The following is a 20,967-nucleotide window of genomic DNA, read 5'->3' as shown; positions in this document are numbered from 1 at the left end:
TAGAGGCATTTAAAGTTATAAATATGCCATCAAATATAGCATCTTTATTTCTAATTGTATTAGAGGAAGTGAATAATAAACTATGATTTTTTATTTTCAGTGCTGGAGATGGAGCCCAAGGCCTCATGCATTCTAGTCAAATGCTCTGCCCCTGAGATATAACCTCAGTCCCTATAATGTTTGCTTTTTATTTTTAAAAAATTTAGTATAGTTTTCTTTGTAAGAAAATGCTTGTTTGAGTTTTGTACATGTATAATGGATGAATAAAAAATTTATTTTAGTTTTACATCCTAAATAAAACTTGCTGACTGCGTTTTTTATGTTTTCTGTGTTCTTGATTTTAATTTTCTTAGATTATATGACAAAGGGTATGTGTAAATCTCACACTTTTTCTGTATGTGTTTAAATTATTTTCTTTCTATTATTAAAAAAATACTTTAACTGCCATATGCTGCATAGATATTTGGTGTAGGTAATATATAGGGTTAAAAAAATTCTATTTTTTTTTGGCTGTGTTTTTTAAAAAAAAACAACAGCAACTTGTATTTGGGGTAAAAATGGGAGTTCATAACCCACTTGAATCAAATGTATGAAAGATGATATGTCATGAGCTTTGTAATGTTTTGAACAACTAATAAAAAAAAAAGAGAGATTACATGAAACTAAAAAGCTTTTGCATAGGAAAAAAACAACAACAAAACAACAGATTAGACAGAGCTGTATGTTTAGAAGTGCTTTTTATTGTTTTTTAGATCAAAAGTAGTAAAACTGGTGGTCCAGAGTTTTGCAATATGTATATTTTTTTTAAAAAATCACTTATGATAACATAATCAATAATCATCTAAGACAACCCTTAAAAGTTGATGGATTGGGGTTGGGTTGTGGCTCAGTGGTAGAGTGCTTGCCTGTCATGTGCAGGGCACTGGGTTCAATCCTCAGTACCACATAAAAATAAATAAATAAAATAAAGGTATTGTGTCCATCGACAATTAAAAAAAATTAAAAAGTTAATGGATCACAGAACTAGAAATAATTGAAAAAAATTAAGATAAATAGAACACCTGTTGGAAATGGACCCCTATTCTAGAAAAACAACAACCATCTGGAGCTAAGGAGAGACTTCCCTTTGGATGGGGCATGGCCTGGTCCACCCTGGGCCAGTGGGTACATATGCATCTGTGCCAAGTACCATTCTATTTGTTAGTATTACAAATAAGAGTAACAATGTCTGGTATTTCAATTTATGGCCACTATTTAACATGGTCATAATATTCAAATTAATTTTGATAATGTATGGAAGTTTCTTGGCATGGTGTTAAGAACAAATATTTAATATATGGTAAGAGAATTATTTTTAAATAGCTAACGTTGAATTGTGAACTAAACACTCTGGCATATAATCAAGTTATTTTCCATCTTTTTTTTTTTTTTTTGCATTGGAATAGAGTATATATATCATTGGAATTGTCTATTTCTTAAAGATTTGAAAAGCTGTATCAGTGACTCATCCACTTTAGGTATATATATTTTTTTATCTTACGGTCTGTTGTGTGTGATCTTTGTGTGGTGGTAAACATTTTGATCATATCTGTATTAGTTAATTTTTTTGGTCTACTCAAATTTTCTACTTGTCAATTTTAGCATTTTGTGTTTTAGTAGAAAGTCACACACTTTGCTGACATTTCCAAATTCACTATATGTATTGTTTTATTATAATAGAAAAACCCATTTTCATATGCTATACTCACCCTGTTATTAGCAATTTGCTTTTTAATGAGGCTTAAAGAGATTTAAATATTTTTTAAAAGCAGCCCTTGGATTTATTTGATTTCATTATCTTGATGTTTTATAATATGTCTTTTATCTTATGTGTTAACCCTCAAGTTTCTTTCTTCCTATTTCCCATGTTTACTGTTTCCTTTTTAGAATTTAATTATTGAAATCTATCAGTTTAACCATGATTATTGCTTTGTTCAGATGTAAATGATTTTAGTATGTTAATCTTTTGTTTTCTAAATAGCTAATAATTGTATTACTGAAATGGTTTGAGCTTTAGTTTTTTGTACTTTCCATTATAAAAGTGTACTCTTTTTTTTCTTTTTTTGGTTCCAGAGATTGAACTCAGAAGTACTCAACCACAGTCACATCCCCAGCCCTATTTTGTATTTTATTCAGAGACAGGGTCTCACTGAGTTGCTGAGCACCTACCTCTCCATTGCTGAGGCTGGCTTTGAACTTGCCATCCTCCTGCCTCAGGCTTCCTAGCCTCTGGGATTACAGGTGTGTGCCATCGCACCTGGCTACAGCCTGTTTTGCGTGCTACTGGCGTTTTTGGTAAGTATTCCATGCACTTACTGATGTGAGTATATACATTCTCTATGCAACGTTAACTGCAGTGTTTATCTTAATTTTTCTGATCAATTACATTATTCATGTTTCACTTGATTTTTATTGTTTACTTAATGTGCATGAATAATTTATATTATTCATGCTTTACTTTTTCTTAACTTGCTCTACAATTTACTAGAGCCAGATTTTAAAAAATCTCCCACTAAAAATGCTGCTCTCTTAAAGACTTGCAGAACTGTTTCCCCTGATATTTCTTCTTATTCAGCATATAAAGTTTCACTAGTCTTAGGTTTTATTTATTATAAATCAGTATTTTTTCCTGCTTTTGAAATGGTTCTGTAATAGTCCAGTTGTTTCTAATCTTCATTTGGCAACGTATTAATGGACTCTTGTGTTGTTTAAAGGCATGGACATCCTCCTGTGCCCTTTTCATATCCTAAGTGTTTACAGGTCATACATTTATTTTTACTTTGATTTTTTTCACACATCAACTTCTTTGTATATCATTTTCTCTCGCTTGTGTTCTGTTTCTTTGAAATTGCCCTATTATCTCTGCTTTCCCCCTAATGTTGCCTTCCATTAATCATATCTGTACATGTGAATATCTATTTTCTCTGTAAAGCCCTGAAATTTATTTTTCCCTCTGGGAAATTTCTTGGTATCATTAAAAAAAAAATCTGTATCCTCATTCTTTTGTATCTTGAAAAATGATCTGAATTTCTTTTCCCATGATCATCTCATCATATTTAATATTTTCCCCCTGAGGAGTGAGAGATTGGCTTCATCCTCCATAATGCTTTATCATTTTTTTTTCTTGCCTGTGAGAACTTAATTTTGTTTTTTGCCTTTGCCTGATTAGAAACCTTTGACAGTATTTTTACCATTGACATTCTCTCAAACTCCTCCTAACCCCTACAGCACCATATAATTCTTGTTAGTTTACTGGGTTCAGTTGTCAGTTTTACTGGCTCCTACACACTGACTCTAAATATTTGCATCTTGTTCCTTTTTTAATGGCTCCAGATACATCAACTCTTGATTACAAAACCCATCTCAGTAAAGGCCTTTTGTAATGACACAAAGAAATGTTCTGAAGGTTTCCTATTTTTCTGGGACTGGAGGAGACTTGGGAAGAGACCCATGGACATTTAGAAATCCTATCCTTTCTTCTGATGACTCATATCTGCCTTGAATCTTCCAATAAAAAACTCACATACTCCAATCTGCACCTTTGCATTTCTCATAAGCTCACACTTACACACACATTTCTCCTTTTTTTTTTTTTTTACCAGGAGCTCCAAATTATTCTGCTTGGATAGTCTTTTAGAAATCTTATGCCCAATTCTGATTATTTCACAGTCTACACAGACCTCCCATTGTCTAATTACTAGCTATTTATATTTTTCTGTTTGTATTTTAATCCATGTGTGTGATATTCCTTCATATATCAGAGATTGTCCCTGAACTCTTCTACTCCCTACATTCTCATTTCATGTCTCTTTCTCAAGCTTGTAATTCTTTTTCTTCCTTCCAGTATTTTTAATGGCTTCCGGTATGAGGGTGAATCTACAGTTATCTCATTAAATATTCTTTGTCTTATTGTACTGAGTTTCTTCCTTTCCTCCATCCCTCTCCCTCTGTCTAATATTTTGGTGGACTCCATGCAGCATTCTGTCCTGTGGACAAAAGAGCTTATCTGTATCAACTCTTGACCATTCCCACTTGAATTTCTACTTGAATGGACTTTTTCTCCTTAGTTGCCACACTAGTTTCTCTCTCCCTACTCTCTGGAATGCATCTATGTTACTTCCCTTCATTTATTTATTTTCCAGTGTCTGCTTTTGTCATCCCACCCCTTTTTCTTCCAGCCCTGGAGGATCATTGTCTATATGCCATGGTTATTAGTTTACCTCTCACTTGGTGGCTTGTTTCACAGAAGGAGACCCTTGTGGTATCTGACATATCCTTATGGTATATGACAATATGAATTTAACCATCTAAGCCACAGAGATTATCTATTACCCTACTAATATATTCCAACTCTTGATTGACTCTATTCTTCTCACACAGGACCACTCTCCAAATGCAGCATTAGATGTAGATGATTTCTTGAACTACATGTAAAATGACTCTTTGAACATCCTAATCTTCCTTAGCAGCCTGAAGTGCAAGTATTTGGCAGTTGATTAACCTCAGCTCTGACTTTTTAGACTGAGATCCTCGAAGGCATGGACTTTGACAGACTACACATCCCTAGAGCCATATCTTTAGAGTTTCTGTCAGGAATGAACACCCCTATCCTATTCCCATTACTCTGCACCATACCACAACAGGCTGCTAGGCTAAAAGAGACTTCCGTGTTCATCTAAGCACCAATCACACCAAGTCATCTGAATCCTGGGCATAACACAGTACCTGACTTTGCAATTAAATACATGTCTTCTGCTCAAATCAGACATGTATCTCCTTAGGAGTTCATCACTTTCCAAAAGAATGAGGCTCAATCAGCCAGGAAGCATTTGCATTTGCAATTTGTAGGTTGTTTGAAGCATTAAGATTCTAATACATTTTCCTCCTGAATAATGGATAGTTTTAAAAATAGAAATTAGCTCAATGGGAAGCCTCTCTGATAAGGAATTTAGCAGGAATGTAAAACCACTAAATTTCAATCCTGAGCAGAGGGTCTTATACGCTGTAATCACTTATTATGTTATCTTCTCAAACAATATACAAGGCCTATTTTTTAAAAAGTGGATTTCTATCAGTTAATGGGTAATAGCAATTTACTAATATATTAAGTATATGTACATATATATGAATCACTTGGGTCTATGTTTTGCCAATATCTAAGAAATGCAGTTACTTACAAGTAAAACTGTGTAGTGGAAGAAGAGCTTCTTACATTTTTGAATTTTTCCCCCCAAATAATGATTAGGTCATAATGTAATACATGCTTGGGGCTGTGTTATTATTGGTGTGTGTTGGGATGTGTCTGTATCAAGAAATCAAACATGAATTTGGTACTCTCTTTTTCTGCTTCCATGTGTTGTAAATGACACTGTTCCCCTGTGTTTTCTTTTTCCTTATGGTACACAACAGTTACCTCTGTTCCATATTCCCAGTCATTGATTTTCTCCTTGTGGCCCTGACTCTTCTCCATATTTATGGTCCGTGCTTACCCTTAAACCATTTCTGGTCATTATGTGTAATAACCGATTCTGTCTCTTTTTTTACTTGGACCTGGTGCTAGCCCAGGCACTGATTTCCCCCGTATTCTCTTAGGATACCCCTGGCAATGAAACATTGTACAGAATTTGCCAGTGAAACATCCCTCTGAAAGTTTATAGGGCATGGAGATTGAGGTGGCCCTGAGACATTGATCTGGAATTCAGAGTAAAGTTACAACATTACCCTCTATAACTTTACACTTTTGGGGGGCATATTTCCAAATTTTACAACATGCAAATAAAGTCAAAAAGTTGACAAAGAATATGATTTCTTCTCAGGCAAATAAAAACTTGGGAGTTTCCTAAAATGGAAAAATGCCAGTTTAAAGCCTGCTGGAAACCTGGATTAAATTCATTTGAGCTGTACTTATCAAAATAGTCATGAAGGAACACATATTTTCCACTGTTCCTTCTTAAGTCCCCATGATTTAGTGAAAAATTTAGACTTAACTCTTTTTATGACCAAAATGACCAGAATGGGGAAAAAATTCAAAGGATTTCAGTTAGTTAGTCCAGTGACAGGGAATCCTGATGGAAGTATCTGGAAAGGCAGGTCTTACACATTGCTCCCTGAGATCATGAGAGGTGTTTTCCAGAAGTTTTAATTCCTTGGCAGCTCTGGCTGAGTTAGTTAACCTAGGAGTGAAGCTGGATGTGGTAGGTCACTTTCAGCAATGCATTTTGCCACAGGGCTGCAGGGAGCCAATGTTAAGCAGCATCTGACCTCTGGCTTCCACACTCAATGGAACTTCTTTTACCAAATTCCTTCTATGAGGCCAACATCACCCTGATTCCGAAATCAGACAAAGACACCTCAAAGAAAGAAAACTACAGACCAATATCTCTAATGAACCTAGATGCAAAAATCCTCAATAAAATTCTGGCGAATCAGATACAAAAACACATCAAAAAAATTGTGCACCATGATCAAGTAGGATTCATCCCTGGGATGCAAGGATGGTTCAACATACGGAAATCAATAAATGTTATTCACCACATCAAGAGACTTAAAGATAAGAGCCATATGATCATCTCAATAGACGCAGAAAAAGCATTCGACAAAGTACAGCATCCCTTTATGTTCAAAACATTAGAAAAACTAGGGATAACAGGAACTTACCTCAACATTGTAAAAGCTATCTATGCTAAGCCTCAGGCTAGCATCATTCTGAATGGAGAAAAATTGAAGGCATTCCCTCTAAAATCTGGAACAAGACAGGGATGCCCTCTCTCACCACTTCTATTCAACATAGTTCTCTAAACACTAGCCAGAGCAATTAGACAGATGAAAGAAATTAAAGGCATAAAAATAGGAAAAGAAGAACTTAAATTATCACTATTTGTGGAAGACATGATTCTATACCTAGAAGACCCAAAAGGGTCTACAAAAAAACTACTAGAATTAATAAATGAATTCAGCAAAGTGGCAGGATATAAAATCAACACGCATAAAGCAAAGGCATTTCTGTATATCAGCGACAAAACTTCTGAAATGGAAATGAGGAAAACCACTCCATTCACAATATCCTCAAAAAAAATAAAATAAAATACTTGGGAATCAACCTAACAAAAGAGGTGAAAGATTTATACAATGAAAACTACAGAACCCTAAAGAGAGAAGTAGAAGAAGATCTTAGAAGATGGAAAAATATACCCTGTTCATGGATAGGCAGAACTAACATCATCAAAATGGCGATATTACCAAAAGTTCTCTATAGGTTTAATGCAATGCCAATCAAAATCCCAACGGCATTTCTTGTAGAAATAGATAAAGCAATCATGAAATTCATATGGAAAAATAAAAGACCCAGAATAGCAAAAGCAATTCTAAGCAGGAAGTGTGAATCAGGCGGTATAGTGATACCAGATTTCAAACTATATTATAGAGCAACAGTAACAAAAACAGCATGGTACTGGTACCAAAACAGGCCGGTGGACCAATGGTACAGAATAGAGGACACAGAGACTAATCCACAAAGTTACAACTATCTTATATTTGATAAATGGGCTAAAAGCATGCAATGAAGGAAGGATAGCATCTTCAACAAATGGTGTTGGGAAAACTGGAAATCCATATGCAACAAAATGAAACTGAATCCCCTCCTCTCGCCATGCACAAAAGTTAACTCAAAATGGATCAAGGAGCTTGATATCAAATCAGAGACTCTGCGTCTGATAGAAGAAAAAGTTGGCTACGATCTACATACTGTGGGGTCGGGACCCAAATTCCTTAATAGGTCGCCCATAGCCCAAGAGTTAATAACAAGAATCAACAAATGGGACTTACTTAAACTAAAAAGTTTTTTCTCAGCAAGAGAAACAATAAGAGAGGTAAATAGGGAGCCTACATCCTGGGAACAAATTTTTACTCCTCACACTTCAGATAGAGCCCTAATATCCAGAGTATACAAAGAACTCAAAAAATTAGACAATAAGATAACAAATAACCCAATCAACAAATGGGCCAAGGACCTGAACAGACACTTCTCAGAGGAGGACATACAATCAATCAACAAGTACATGGAAAAATGCTCACCATCTCTAGCAGTCAGAGAAATGCAAATTAAAACCACCCTAAGATACCATCTCACTCCAGTAAGATTGGCAGCCATTATGAAGTCAAACAACAACAAGTGCTGGCAAGGATGTGGGGAAAAGGGTACTCTTGTACATTGCTGGTGGGACTGCAAATTGGTGCGGCCAATTTGGAAAGCAGTGTGGAGATTCCTGGGAAAGCTGGGAATGGAACCAGCTTTTGCCCTTCTCGGACTATTCCCTGAAGACCTTAAAAGAGCCTACTACAGGGATACTGCCACATTGATGTTCATAGCAGCATAACTCACAATAGCTAGACTGTGGAACCAACCCAGATGCCCTTCAATAGATGAATGGATAAAAAAATATGGCATTTATACACCATGGAGTATTACGCAGCACTAAAAAATGACAAAATCATGGAATTTGCAGGGAAATGGATGGTACTAGAGCAGATTATGCTAAGTGAAGCTAGCCAATCCCTAAAAAACAAATGCCAAATGTCTTCTTTGATATAATGAGAGCAACTAAAAATAGAGCAGGGAAGAAGAGCAGGAGGAAAAGATTAACATTAAACAGAGACATGAGGTGGGAGGGAAAGGGAGAGAAAAGGGAAATTGCATGGAAATGGAAGGAGACCCTCATTGTTATACAAAATTACATATAAGAGGTTGTGAGGGGAATGGGAAAATAAACAAGGAGAGAAATGATTTACAGTAGATGGGGTAGAGAGAGAAGATAGGAGGGGAGGGGAGGGGGGATAGTAGAGGATAGGAAAGGTAGCAGAATACAACAGTTACTAATATGTTATTATGTAAAAATGTGGATGTGTAACCAATGTGATTCTGCAATCTGTATTTGGGGTAAAAATGGGAGTTCATAACCCACTTGAATCTAATGTATGAAATATGATATGTCAAGAGCTTTGTAATGTTTTGAACAACGAATAAAAATAAATAAATACATGTTGAAACCAATAGGCTAACTGTTTGGATTTGGCAGATATCTTTAGGACAAGAATCTAATACTAAGGAAATTATACCTCAGATTTTATATTGCTTTTGGAAGAAAGAATATAAATTACAAAGTAATTGGATCCCAGTTAAGGTAGATTTATGTTAATTCCAAGAGTCCAGAACATGGATTTCGGTAAGCTGGTTTTAATCAAGGTACTAGCTAAGTGACCTTAGGCATACACATTTAAGTTTTTGAGATAGGAATCCTTGTAGTTGAGAAAATTAACGTTTATAGAATTTAAATAACTTTGCTAGCATCACAATGCTGCTATGTTATAGTGATTGTTAGATAGGGATACACAAAATTAAAATTATACCATGCAGTCTCAAGTGTTACTGGAATTCTTCTGATATCCAGGAATAAATTGTGGAACATCATTAGTTTATACCTTGGGTTTTTTTGAATGGATATTTGTTTTGGTATTTTTTTTCTGAAACTTTTCTAGTATCTCAACATACCTGGCACATAATAGGTTCTTTTTAAAAATTTTTATTTGTTATTTTTAGTTATACATGATAGTAGAATCTATTTTAATATATTTACAAGAACACAGAATATAATTATAATTTATAATTATATAAATTATATATAATTATAATTATAATTTATATATAATTATAATATAATATAATTATATAATTATATAATTATAATTATATAATTATTATAATATAATTTATAATTATAACTTCACTCTTTTTTTGTAATTTTAGTTGTAGACGGACACAATAACTTTATTTATTTTCATGTGGTGCTGAGGATCGAACCCAGTACCCTACATGTGCAAGGCAAGCACTCCACTACTGAGCTATAACTCCAGCCCATTAATAGGTTCTTAATAATATGTGCAGAATCAATAATTAAAGGATTTGCTGTTAAGGAAAGGCCAATTAGTCTCTGTATTGCTTGACCATGTAAACATCAAGATGAACATAATTTGTAGGGAAAAAAGATTTTAACAGGTTGGATCTAGCTTCAAGGTCAACTGAAAGGGGGACCAGAAATGCCAGCTAGTTCCAGAGAATAATCACAAATATAATGGGTATTGGCTCAATAAATAATGATAATCAAATATCCAGGTCAAGAAAATGGGTAAAAGTATAGATAATTAGGTGGGTCTATCCTTTGCTGGTGTGAGAATAGACGCAAGGGATTGTCAGCTTCTTGAGAGAAGAACTCTCTATTTTTTACTCTTTGTGTCTCCAGTTGAGGGTTTTTTTTCTACTTAATATTAGCAAATTTCAATAAATGTTTGAATGAATAAATGAATTAATTATTTCCTGCTTCATAGAACTCTTGCAGGATACAGAAATGAAGTTCAGAAGCTGTTTGAAGAAGAAAGTCAGGATTTCACATCCCTCTTAGAAGCTCAAATAACTATCAGAATTATAATTACTTAGGCAAATGGTCAGGGACTTTTTCAGGCCAAGGATAAGGGGTATTTACTGGGGTCTATACTCTTAGAAATTTAAAGGGTAAGTGCCCTTGACCTGACTATGAGTAACCCATGAAGGTCTTTCTCCAAGAACAATGGATTCATTAGCAACCAGGGCCTTCAGATCAGCAGGTACAAATCTTATTCCTAGGAACAGCAGGTAAATCCTCAAACTTTTGTTCATTTTTGTAAGTTTAGTGTTCATGGTACAGGAAGGAGGGAAATGTGGGCAAGGCTGAAATTAATTTTGTGAAATAAAAATAATTTTGTATCCTAATGGTTTTAAAATTTATTTTCAAGACTTTTATACTCTCTCATTTTATTTAGTTAATTTGTTACAAGACTATAATTTTATAAATGTGTCATGGCTAATGTTCTGCCATTCCGCTGATGTCCACTGTGCTTATGATGCAAACGCTTTTGTGTAGCATAAAAAACCCGAGTGCTATGCTGTCAAATTAATTACTTTTCCAGAATCATCTCAAATCCTCTTCATATGCAATTAATGCTCCAACAGTACTAAATTTCCTTTTCTCGTCTTGAAAAATCTGCATATGACATTTTCCATGCCTGTCCATTTGCTCCAAACCTGAAAAATCAAAGTCCATCACCAAATGTCTAAGAAGAGTTAGTTATTTCTTTCTCTGTGTTTCTGAACAAATTTTTATTTTTATTTTGGTACTGAAGATTGAATCCAGGGGTGCTTAATCATGCAGCTACATTCCAGCCGTTTTAATTTTTTATTTTGAGACAGGGTCTTGCTAAGTTTCTATGGCTGGCCTCAAACTTGGGATCCTCTACCTCGGCCTCTTGATTCACTGGAGTCAAGAGTGTGCCACCATGCCTGGCCACATCTCTATTCTTAAAAATCACACATCCCATTGTTTATAACTCTTGCTTACTTTTAAACCTCATGTGTTAGACTGTCAACTCCAAAAATGGCAAGATTTGAGTCTTTATTGACTTCTCCTTAGTTCAACAAATGGTCATTGGTTGGACAGATGCATCCTGACATGTGTATTTATGGAAGAATTATCAGAATAATGTGCCAGCTATACTGGCTCCAAATAATTAACATTTAGTAAAGCAACCTGTAAAGAAATTATTAAATATCACACAATAAACTGGGTCCCCAAACAGTGTTTGTACATTTAGTTATGATGGACATTTACTCTGGCATGCAGGGAACTGGGAAGAATAAAATCTTTTATACCTGTAATTATGTCTATGTACTCTGCCATTAGAAATGATTTTTCTAGTCTAAAAGTCTATACTGAAAATGCCATGTTTTTGGTGATTCTGTTAACATTTTAAAATGTTAACAATACTGTCAGCCCAAACTGAAAATGACTGTGTGAGAAATGAAAGCTTGCATAACTCTGACATGGCTCATTATCCTCCCGGTTTTTATTATGCAGTGAGGTAGTGGGGTCAGCCTCACAAAATTTAGTAACAATTAAGAAAATTACTATATGCAGATGTGACTTATGGACTGAGAATAACTAACTTTCTAAAAGATTGAATTAAACCAAATAAATAAGGATGATGAAAGATCCACAGATGTTTCATGGCTTAAGGCAGATTTTAAGTTATTCATTATAAAGACTCCTTCCAGGGTTTCACCCACTTCCCTTTTGACCCTTTCCTGAACACTTTGAAAGTTTCTCTTTGACTGCATTCCTCAGGGAGTTTAAGAAGTCCCAGGCACAGTTTCTGAAGTTCTTTGAGTTCATTTCTCAAACACATCTATGGGGATGAAAATATTGTCACTGACCCTAATACGTTGTGAATTGCTGCTGGGTTCCAAACTTCACACTCTTCTTTCACAGTTTTCAAAATTTGTGGAATAAAAATGTGGAAATAGTCATGATGAGGTTAGAGATAATCCACTAACTTAACATTCCACACACATACAAAAATTAAAAAAAAGAAAGAAGAAAGAAAGAAAGAAAGAAAGAAAAGGGAAAAAAGATAACCAGACAGTAGTATCTATGTAAGAAAAAAAGTGTTTATAATTTAGATATTTTTCTACCAACTATCCATTTTCTTCTACAGCAACAGAAAATTTAGGATACGCATATAATAGTAAGTTTCCTTTCCTTCTTCCTTTGTCAAATAAATATCTATTAAGTGCCTGCTGCATGCTAGGTTTTGGATTGGGCTGAATCATACTGTCTCCACTTAATAGAATTTATATTCTAATTCAGAAGTAAGACACAGAGACAAATAATGGTGACAGAGTAGAGTAAGTGCCATCATGTACTTTCAAAGTGCAGGGGATCCTTGTGGAAAGAGGCACGTCATTTTGATATAAACTACATCTTGGGGAACCAGATATATTGGTTGATCTTGATAAAATGAATCCCTAAGATATATGCAACCTAAGTCAACAAATATTCTTTGTTTAGGATCCACACAGAATCATTTTTCTTGTGTTCTTCATTTTACATGAGGACAGAAAGATGGTAAACAACTTAATGTAGCTTTCACTAGTGGTTTTTCTTGTCTGTTGTTTGTGATTCTCTTTCCAAAATAATGCCTGTTTGAAATTATAAATCAAAGCTTTGCTTATATGTTTTCTGTGAAGGGGAATGTTTCTTTTCTTAGATAAAATCCTGAGCTTCAGTTATCTATAGAGAGTAGATTAAACTGGACAGCAATTGTAAAATAGAATAGGCATAGACTTTAATCTTATGGAGACTCAAAGGTAATATCGAGAAATGGAAAGTTCTGATGATGATAGAACATCTAATTTTATCATTAACATATTTTTAAGAAATAAAAGTCTGAATTATTTTATATTTTATCAACAACATTCTGAAAGGAGTTTGTAGATTTTGCTTAGTCTTATATTTGGCATTTAGCATATTGCCTTGAATATGGTAGTACCCAATCCACAAATGTAAAATTCTGAGGCCCCTCCCTGAAATTTTATTCTTTAAAGGCAAGACACTAAGAGGTTGTCTTGTGTTTCTTTGTATTGTCAACTGTCATTGTTCTAAGAGGACTGCCTAAAAGCAGGGCCTAGACTACAGGTGAGCTCTCAACTCTGGAATACCAATAATTCTCTGACTTGGCATCTCTGACCATAGGTCATCCTTTATCAGAAGAAAATCTAGGCCCCTACAAAATATCTTCTTTTCCCAGGTATTATGAAAATCATTTCCATATGACAGGTTACTCTTTATTTTAAATAAGCTGTTTCATTCTAGCTTTGGAATCAGTTTGAGGTACTAAGCAGAAAGGTGCCTAATTTGAATATATGTATGTGTAATTATTTATGTTCCAAATACTAAATAATAATTGCTAAAAATAAAAAAAAATACTCCCATGGAATTCATAGATCTATCTTCCTATCTATCTATGAGTCCATTTATCTATAATATATTCCAATTCCATGGGTCACAGGATCCAGTGCTATATCCATTTTATCCATAAATTGATACAAAACATAAGAAACTAAGACTGAGCAAAGTTGAGTAACTTGATTAGGTAATGGAAGTAGTAAGTCACAGAGCTAAAATTCAAACTCAGTCTAACTCTAGATTCTGTCTTTAATCTTTATAACTGTTCTAAGTATCAAGAGAGAAAAGTAGATTTCCTGCTTGAGTAATTTTGTCGTCTTTATATATTTAGAAAGATTTTTTTAAGCATATCTATATGAAAAAGAATAAGCAGGAAAGAAATATTTTTATTTAGTTACCATGAGTCCATATGGTGTTAGGTACTTTTAATGTTAATTAAGGTACTTTAATGTTAATAAGGGTGTCGTTATTATTCTCTATCCAGCTAGTTAGAAAACTAATGTTCAGAGGTTTTAAATAACTTGCCCAAACCAATGGTGAGTAAGGGGTTAAGCCAAGGTCTAAAAGCAAGACGGAGTACTCGCTGTCACATTGGGTACATAAAATTACAGCTGATAAATGAAGATACTAACCTTATGTAACTAGAAGCACTTTCTGAAATATTACTAGAGTTTAAGGCTACTCAGAATCATAGGGGACAGATAGGAAAATTTTACTTCCTCTCATGGCCCTTGAATCCTACCTTGATAAATATTGTCCTGAAGTGAGATTTGTAGTTTTCACTTCCATGCAGTTCATCGTGCTGGGAAGGAGAGCAAGTTCTGGCTGGATCATGGTGGCAGTGGCTACTGCTCTTGCGACCAGTTCCATGGCATCTTGCACGTAGTGCTCAAACACTGACTGTGTAGTTTTTCCATGAGCAATGAGCCCTAAGGGTAGACCTTCTGTCCTCAGTTCCTCCACATTCTGGGAATCTCCCAGCACCCAATGAAGCTCAAGGGGTGTTACCCCGAACTGGGTGGTAATTTCAAATATCTGCCGGATACTCTCCATGTCACAGCCAAACATCACCATGGTGGGGGTGCTGTTCTTAACGCTCTCGAGTTGGACCTGCAGGAAGCTCAAGAGGTCCTTGGTGGAGGAGAGGTTAGCCGTGATGTTGATGATAGACCCGAGGTGGAACTTGGAATTGTTCTGGGTGAGGAGGAGGAAGTCAGTGATGTTCCAGTCTTCCTGGCACAGCAACAAGCTAAAATTGTACCAGTTGTTCATGGTCAGGATTGAGACAGTGACATCAGCATCAGAACTTAATGAATTTTCTAAACTCAGTTGTAGGTGAAGGGGATTCTGTATTTAAAGATATGAAAAAGAAGAATTAGAAAGCATTGGCCAAAGACTGTAACACTGGGTACTTTCTGCTTTCCTATGAGGCTAAATTCTTTATTTTTCCCTATGGTATTCAGATACTTCTGTGATAAAATTCCCATACTTTTGGAAAATATGCTTTCTATTGGAGGGAGACATTGATTCCTAACACCTTATTTCCTGACATTTTTTTGCTAGGAACACCAGAGGATAGATGGTTCTTGGCCTAAATGCAAGAGGTGGCACACCAAGCATTTGGTCTTTGATTTTTATAAGGCTCATCATCCTTATAGGCAGTTACCTTTATGCATCCTATTTCTTAGATTTCTGCTAATAACTCATTTGTTAAGGTTTCAGGTGAAATAATTAAAGAAATTACTTTTACTTTCTTTAAAAACTAATAGAAAAACCTTTTCTTCTTCTTCTTCTTCTCCCCCTTTTTCCCAAAGAAATCTTAACACAGCATAAGTTCTTACATAAGGAAGTAGGGAAGATGAATGGACCATAGTTCCCTAAATTTCTAGACCCTTGAGTGAAGCACTTCTAATATATATGGAGTTATTAGCAATAGTGTTTCAAGATCAATATGTGTTTCACGATCAAGTATGATGTTGAAGGCTTGATTATATTTCTGTATCTACTAAGCCTGGATTCTTGACATGAAATGTAAAATGTGTGCAATTAAACACATTGATGTAGCTTCCATCATGATTCCTTCTATTTATAGAACTCATCAATTCAATGGGGGAAGAGTATCTGGTTTGAAAAGTCACAAATTATTAATCATATGGATGAAGTATAAATGGTCTTCCAGTATTAATAAATATGTGAACTATTCTTCCCAAGAGCAGACATTTGACACATTTATCCTTTAACAATGGCAGTCTGAGAATGTTTATAACAATGCCTTGTACATATTGTAGAATAAATATTGGTGAAGTTGAACTAAGTATGTTCGAATTGGGAGTTATTAGAATATTTGTGAGACCTTACCAAACATTTGGGTCAATAATACATGTTCAACAAATGAATAGGGTTTTCTCAGTTAAATTTTAAGCCCTTGTATAAAATGAAAGTGGCATGGACTCCCCTACCTGCCATCCCCCCCCCCAAAAAAAAAAAACAATGTGTAGCAAGAAACAGAGCTAGGGTTGTAGCTTAGGGTAGAGCACCTGCCTAGCACAGATGAGGTTCAATTCCTACACTGCAAAAAAAAAAAAAAAAAAGAGGAAAAAAAAAGAAAAGAATTTGAGTTGAACTTTGATCACTGAAAGATTTTGACTTGGGTATAATGAAGGAAGGGATGCTGAGGGTGTTTACAAGAGGAAAAGTATGATCACAGGCAGAAAATGAGAGCATTCATGAGGGTAGGTAGGATAGGGGTTTTAAGTATATTCTGAAAATCTGACTTTTGTCCCCACAAATTCAACTTTTTTTTTTTTTTTTTGGTACTTGGATTGAACTCAGGGGCTCTTTACCATGGAGTTTCATTGCCAGTCTAATTTCTTTTGAGGAAAGTTCTAAGTTGCTGAATCTGACCTTAATATTTGCTGTTCTCCTGCCTCAAACTCCTCAACTTCCCACTGAAGTCTCTGGGATTGCAGTCCTGTGTCATCACAGCAGCCTAAAATAAACCTTTGAGCAAGGCTCCTGATGGTAAAAACAGTTTGGTGAGGGTGATCTATGGGAGATTTAACAAGAAGGGAGAAGAAAGGCTTCCAGAATATTGATTAGGTGCTGAGTGGTTGCTGAGGGCCATTACCAAGTAGGAATGACGCATCGATTTCCTTGCCAGCGTACCCCATGTTAAATTTGCTGTGACCTTGCATGTGTGTTTGAGAAAGATGACCCTACTCAAGGACGAGGGTGGATCCAGGATTAGGGTGTATCCTGCAGTTTGAGGAAGTATAGTATCCCGGTCCTTGGGTTTAGGGCGTTCCCAGTTTAAGACCTTGGGTTTTAGGGAAGTTCGATGTTGAGGATTATTGCTGCTGGAAATAGGGCGTTCCTGCTGCCTGAGCTCCCGTTGAGCTCTCGTGAGATTCAGAGAGCATTTTGGGAAAAAAGCCTCGTGGAGTAGGTGAATTGGGCAGAGGAGAACTGGGATTGCCCCAGAACGTGTGTGGAGGCCGGTGTGAGTTCGGGAATAAAGATTGCTGTTTGAATCTACAAAGCTGTGTGGTGGCTCGTGATTCTGTGCCCAGCCAAGACTGCGGCAAGTGGTTAAACTGGAAACTCCTGCTGGTGATGGCAGGGAGGGCAATGAGAAAGGTTTTTCAAATTGAAAAGGACTTAGTGACAAAATCAAATGTCAGAAGCAAAAGAGGGGATGATATCAATACTCAGGAGTCAGTATTCACCACGTAGCTCCTGGTCTCCAGGCCAAGATGCCAGAGAAGATCTGGAGGTGAGAGGAATGGAAGTTTCACTTCCTCTTTCCTCCTTTTGATGCATATAACTTGCTCCAGGGAGTTCTTTCTGTTCTCTTTTAGCTTTCTCCTTTTCCCTCTTCCTTTTCTTTAATTCTCTTCCAACACAAGAGAACAATGGAAGGCAAGCTCCACATTTAGCTGGCAGGAACAAATTATTCCCAACTATTTTCTTGGCTTCAGCTCCCTAGTTTGTGGCCAGTTTTGTTTTATTTTCTAAAACGCACATAAGACCATATCATTTTCTAGTACTGCAACCTCTGAATTACCCACTGGATAAATTTCACAATCAGTAGTATGGCATAAGGGGTCATCCCTACCTCATTACTAGCTCTGTTTCCAACATTGCATGTGTGCTGTAGAAGAGCAGAATATGCCACTCCAAAGCACGTCCCTTTAGTGTAAAGATTATTTTGAAAAAAAAAAAACAAACCTGCAGACAAGAGGAGAAGCTCTGAGAGCAGAGCAAAAGTTAGCTTCTACATGGGGAAATTTACATCTATGAAGGAAACCTTCATTTATGAAAGTTCTCCTTTTCTGTAGCAGGAAGAGAAGGATGAGTCAATAGAGAAGGTAGCATAAATCTATATAGTGATGCTTACTCATATTTATTGTGCTTTTCTTGGATATTTTCCTATTACCTGGCTATCTCCTTAGCCACCTTCTATCATCTCAGCTAAAGATGGTATTTAAACACAAACTTAAAGCCATCTTTTAAAGATTTACTCACTTCCCTGGGTATCTCCCATGAGATACATGTGTTGTTAAATTTCTGTTGTTTTTTCTCTTGTTAATCTGCCTTTTGTTATAGAGATTGTCCCAACTAAGAATAATGAAATATATAGAGAATAATTAATTTTCCACTCCTGCAATGCACACCGACTCAGATCATATTGGACAATTTGTTTTTCTTGAATGGGGGAAGCATTGTCATGCCCACACAAATTTGATTATACTATCTTTCTATCTAGAAATGGATTTGCCTATATTCTTATTCAACTTTCAAAACTCAGCTCTTCCCTGCAGATTTTCAGAAACTATTTTTGCATTGTGTTTACTACTGCTTCTGCTGAGCTTTTTATTTGCTTATATGCAGCTGAATTTCTCTGAAGAAGCCACAACTACACTCAAGACATTGCAGACTAGCTTCAGCTGAGTAGCACATCATGGTTGTGGAGAGATGATATGTTCCATGTTTAGAACTAACATTGTCTAGGGCTATCTTAAGCTCTTTAGAAAAATAGTCATTTACTTTTAACCTTTGTATCTGACCTAACAGCTTTGTGACTATTAGTGAACCTCTGGGGATGTGTTTTCAATTTATCTGATCTCTAGCCTCTGCCAACTCTACAGCTTAGAATTCTGTAAGATAATATCTGAAATCTATAGGAAAGAATTCCCTAATCTGTAGTAGCCTGTCTAACTAATGCCCCCACCAGTTACTGAATGGCTTTTGTGTGAGGAACAAGTTTTCATGGGAGCAACAATGGGACTGTAATACTTTTCTACAGAGAAAGTGAAATTAACTAATTATATTGAACAGTTAGAGCTACACAGAGAAATAAATGCATCTGGCATAAGAAAGCAGCATGAGATTGAATTAAAGACCCCTTCTCCCTCCCCTCAATGGATAATGATTAATCCGTGTAATCATGCTCTACCCACAAACAATTCTACTGAGAAATTCCAGATGTTGAAGTTAATCATTTTACAGACTTAAGGGACACAATTCTTCAAATAAATATTTATTAAGTAATAGTTTAGAAGCATCTAGTGATATATTATTTGCTTAGCGGCCTCAAATTCATTGTCTTCTATCTCTCCACATGAAATGATAAAGTCACACATGCACAAAGATATGAAAGCTTATAACACTGAAATTCAAATTTGAAAGTATAACTTTTGTCTAAATCTGGGACAAAAACTAAGAAAGTGCTATAGGGCCAAATTAAGAAAAATTGGAAAGAGAAAAATAATAGAAGGGTCTTTCCTTAAAGAATATGAAAACACATTAGAAAATGTAATTGTTGGGCTGGGGTTGTGGCTCAGCAGTAGAGCACTCACCTAGCACGTGCGAGGCCCTGGGTTCGATCCTCAGAATCACATAAAAATAAATAAAATGAAAGTGTTGTGTCCAACTACAACTAAAAAAATCAATATTTAAAAAAAGAAATGTAATTGCTATACAGCAATAATAATTAAAACACTGAATTACTACCAAAAGGATTAACAGGGAAATAAATAGAACAAATGCTAATGCATGTAAAGAAGAACCTCAAATTAATATAGTAAATTAATATATTATACATGAAGAATCATAAAGAAATATGAAGGAAATATGAGATTAAAAGTTGAGAAAATAGATTATTTATCAAAATAAAATTATTAATTACTAATTCTATCATGTATTAAAAACAAATAAGAGCTAAAGGTAAAACATCAAATCATTAATGAAACTCACCATTCTGTATCATTAATATGCACCAATAAAAAAAGATCAAATATGTCTTAGACATAAAATATGTCTTAGAAATCACAATGGTAAAGAGCAATATACTAAAGTTAATCTAATGTTATTCTGGCATTAAACACCTATCATAAACCAAAAATAACACAAAAAATGAGAACATTAGTAGCAAGTTAGTAGACAAAGAGTTAGGTTTATAAAATATAAAGAAAATTTATTAGTCAAAAAGGTAATAAAATCTTTTATTAAATTCTCCTTCAGCCCAGAAAAGTAATTTTAACCTCCCCTAAAGTAAGCCAGGTCCACTGTAAGATATTTTTGGTTGTCTATAAGTAATGATAACATATAAGTAAGTAGACAAATAAGCATTTCATATAATTATAAATAATAGAAATTACTATAAGTGAAACTAATAGGATAGGACAAGATGGAAAGGGGAAGAAAAACATCCGAGGAATAGTTTATTAGGGATGGGCAGATGTAGGTATTAGTGCTGTACAAGCACTAATTGGGACATTAAGAAAGAATTTGAAAACATTCATCACTATCTAGGTAAATACATACAATGATTTACTGTAAAACATAAACATCTAATTAAAAGTTAATCGTTCAACTAAACGTCTCCTTGGGACCATCCATTCTTCTTTGACTATTATTTTTCTAGTCCTAGATAAACAATTGTATCCACCACCTATTCCTATATTCCCTCTGTTTGATTTTGCATTGTTTTCTTTAGTAGCATCTACAATGTTCTCATTTAGGTCTCAAGTTGTCCTTGCTCGTGGGGCCACTGCCTTCTTTGGTTAGTTGACCTTTTCTTGTTTCTTCTGAGAAGCAG

General features: G+C 35.2%; 1 protein-coding gene across 2 annotated transcripts in view; it reads right to left on the bottom strand.

Moving 5' to 3' along the window:
• The window catches only part of GRIN3A (glutamate ionotropic receptor NMDA type subunit 3A), a gene marked incomplete at its 5' end in the record, with an annotated part of 175,024 nt that overhangs the window by 115,252 nt on the left and 38,805 nt on the right, over window positions 1–20,967 (bottom strand). For both annotated transcript variants that reach the window (XM_081281130.1, XM_081281131.1), the window contains one exon: window positions 14,611–15,215. In XM_081281130.1, the coding sequence (XP_081137256.1) occupies window positions 14,611–15,215 (605 nt within the window). The remainder of the gene's footprint in view (window positions 1–14,610; window positions 15,216–20,967) is intronic.

This window comes from Spermophilus citellus, assembly GCF_964194105.1.
Source record: "Spermophilus citellus genome assembly, chromosome: 2".
Taxonomy (NCBI): domain Eukaryota; kingdom Metazoa; phylum Chordata; class Mammalia; order Rodentia; family Sciuridae; genus Spermophilus; species Spermophilus citellus.
Note: the sequence above shows the minus strand (reverse complement) of the source record. Positions and strands in the feature narration are given on the sequence as shown.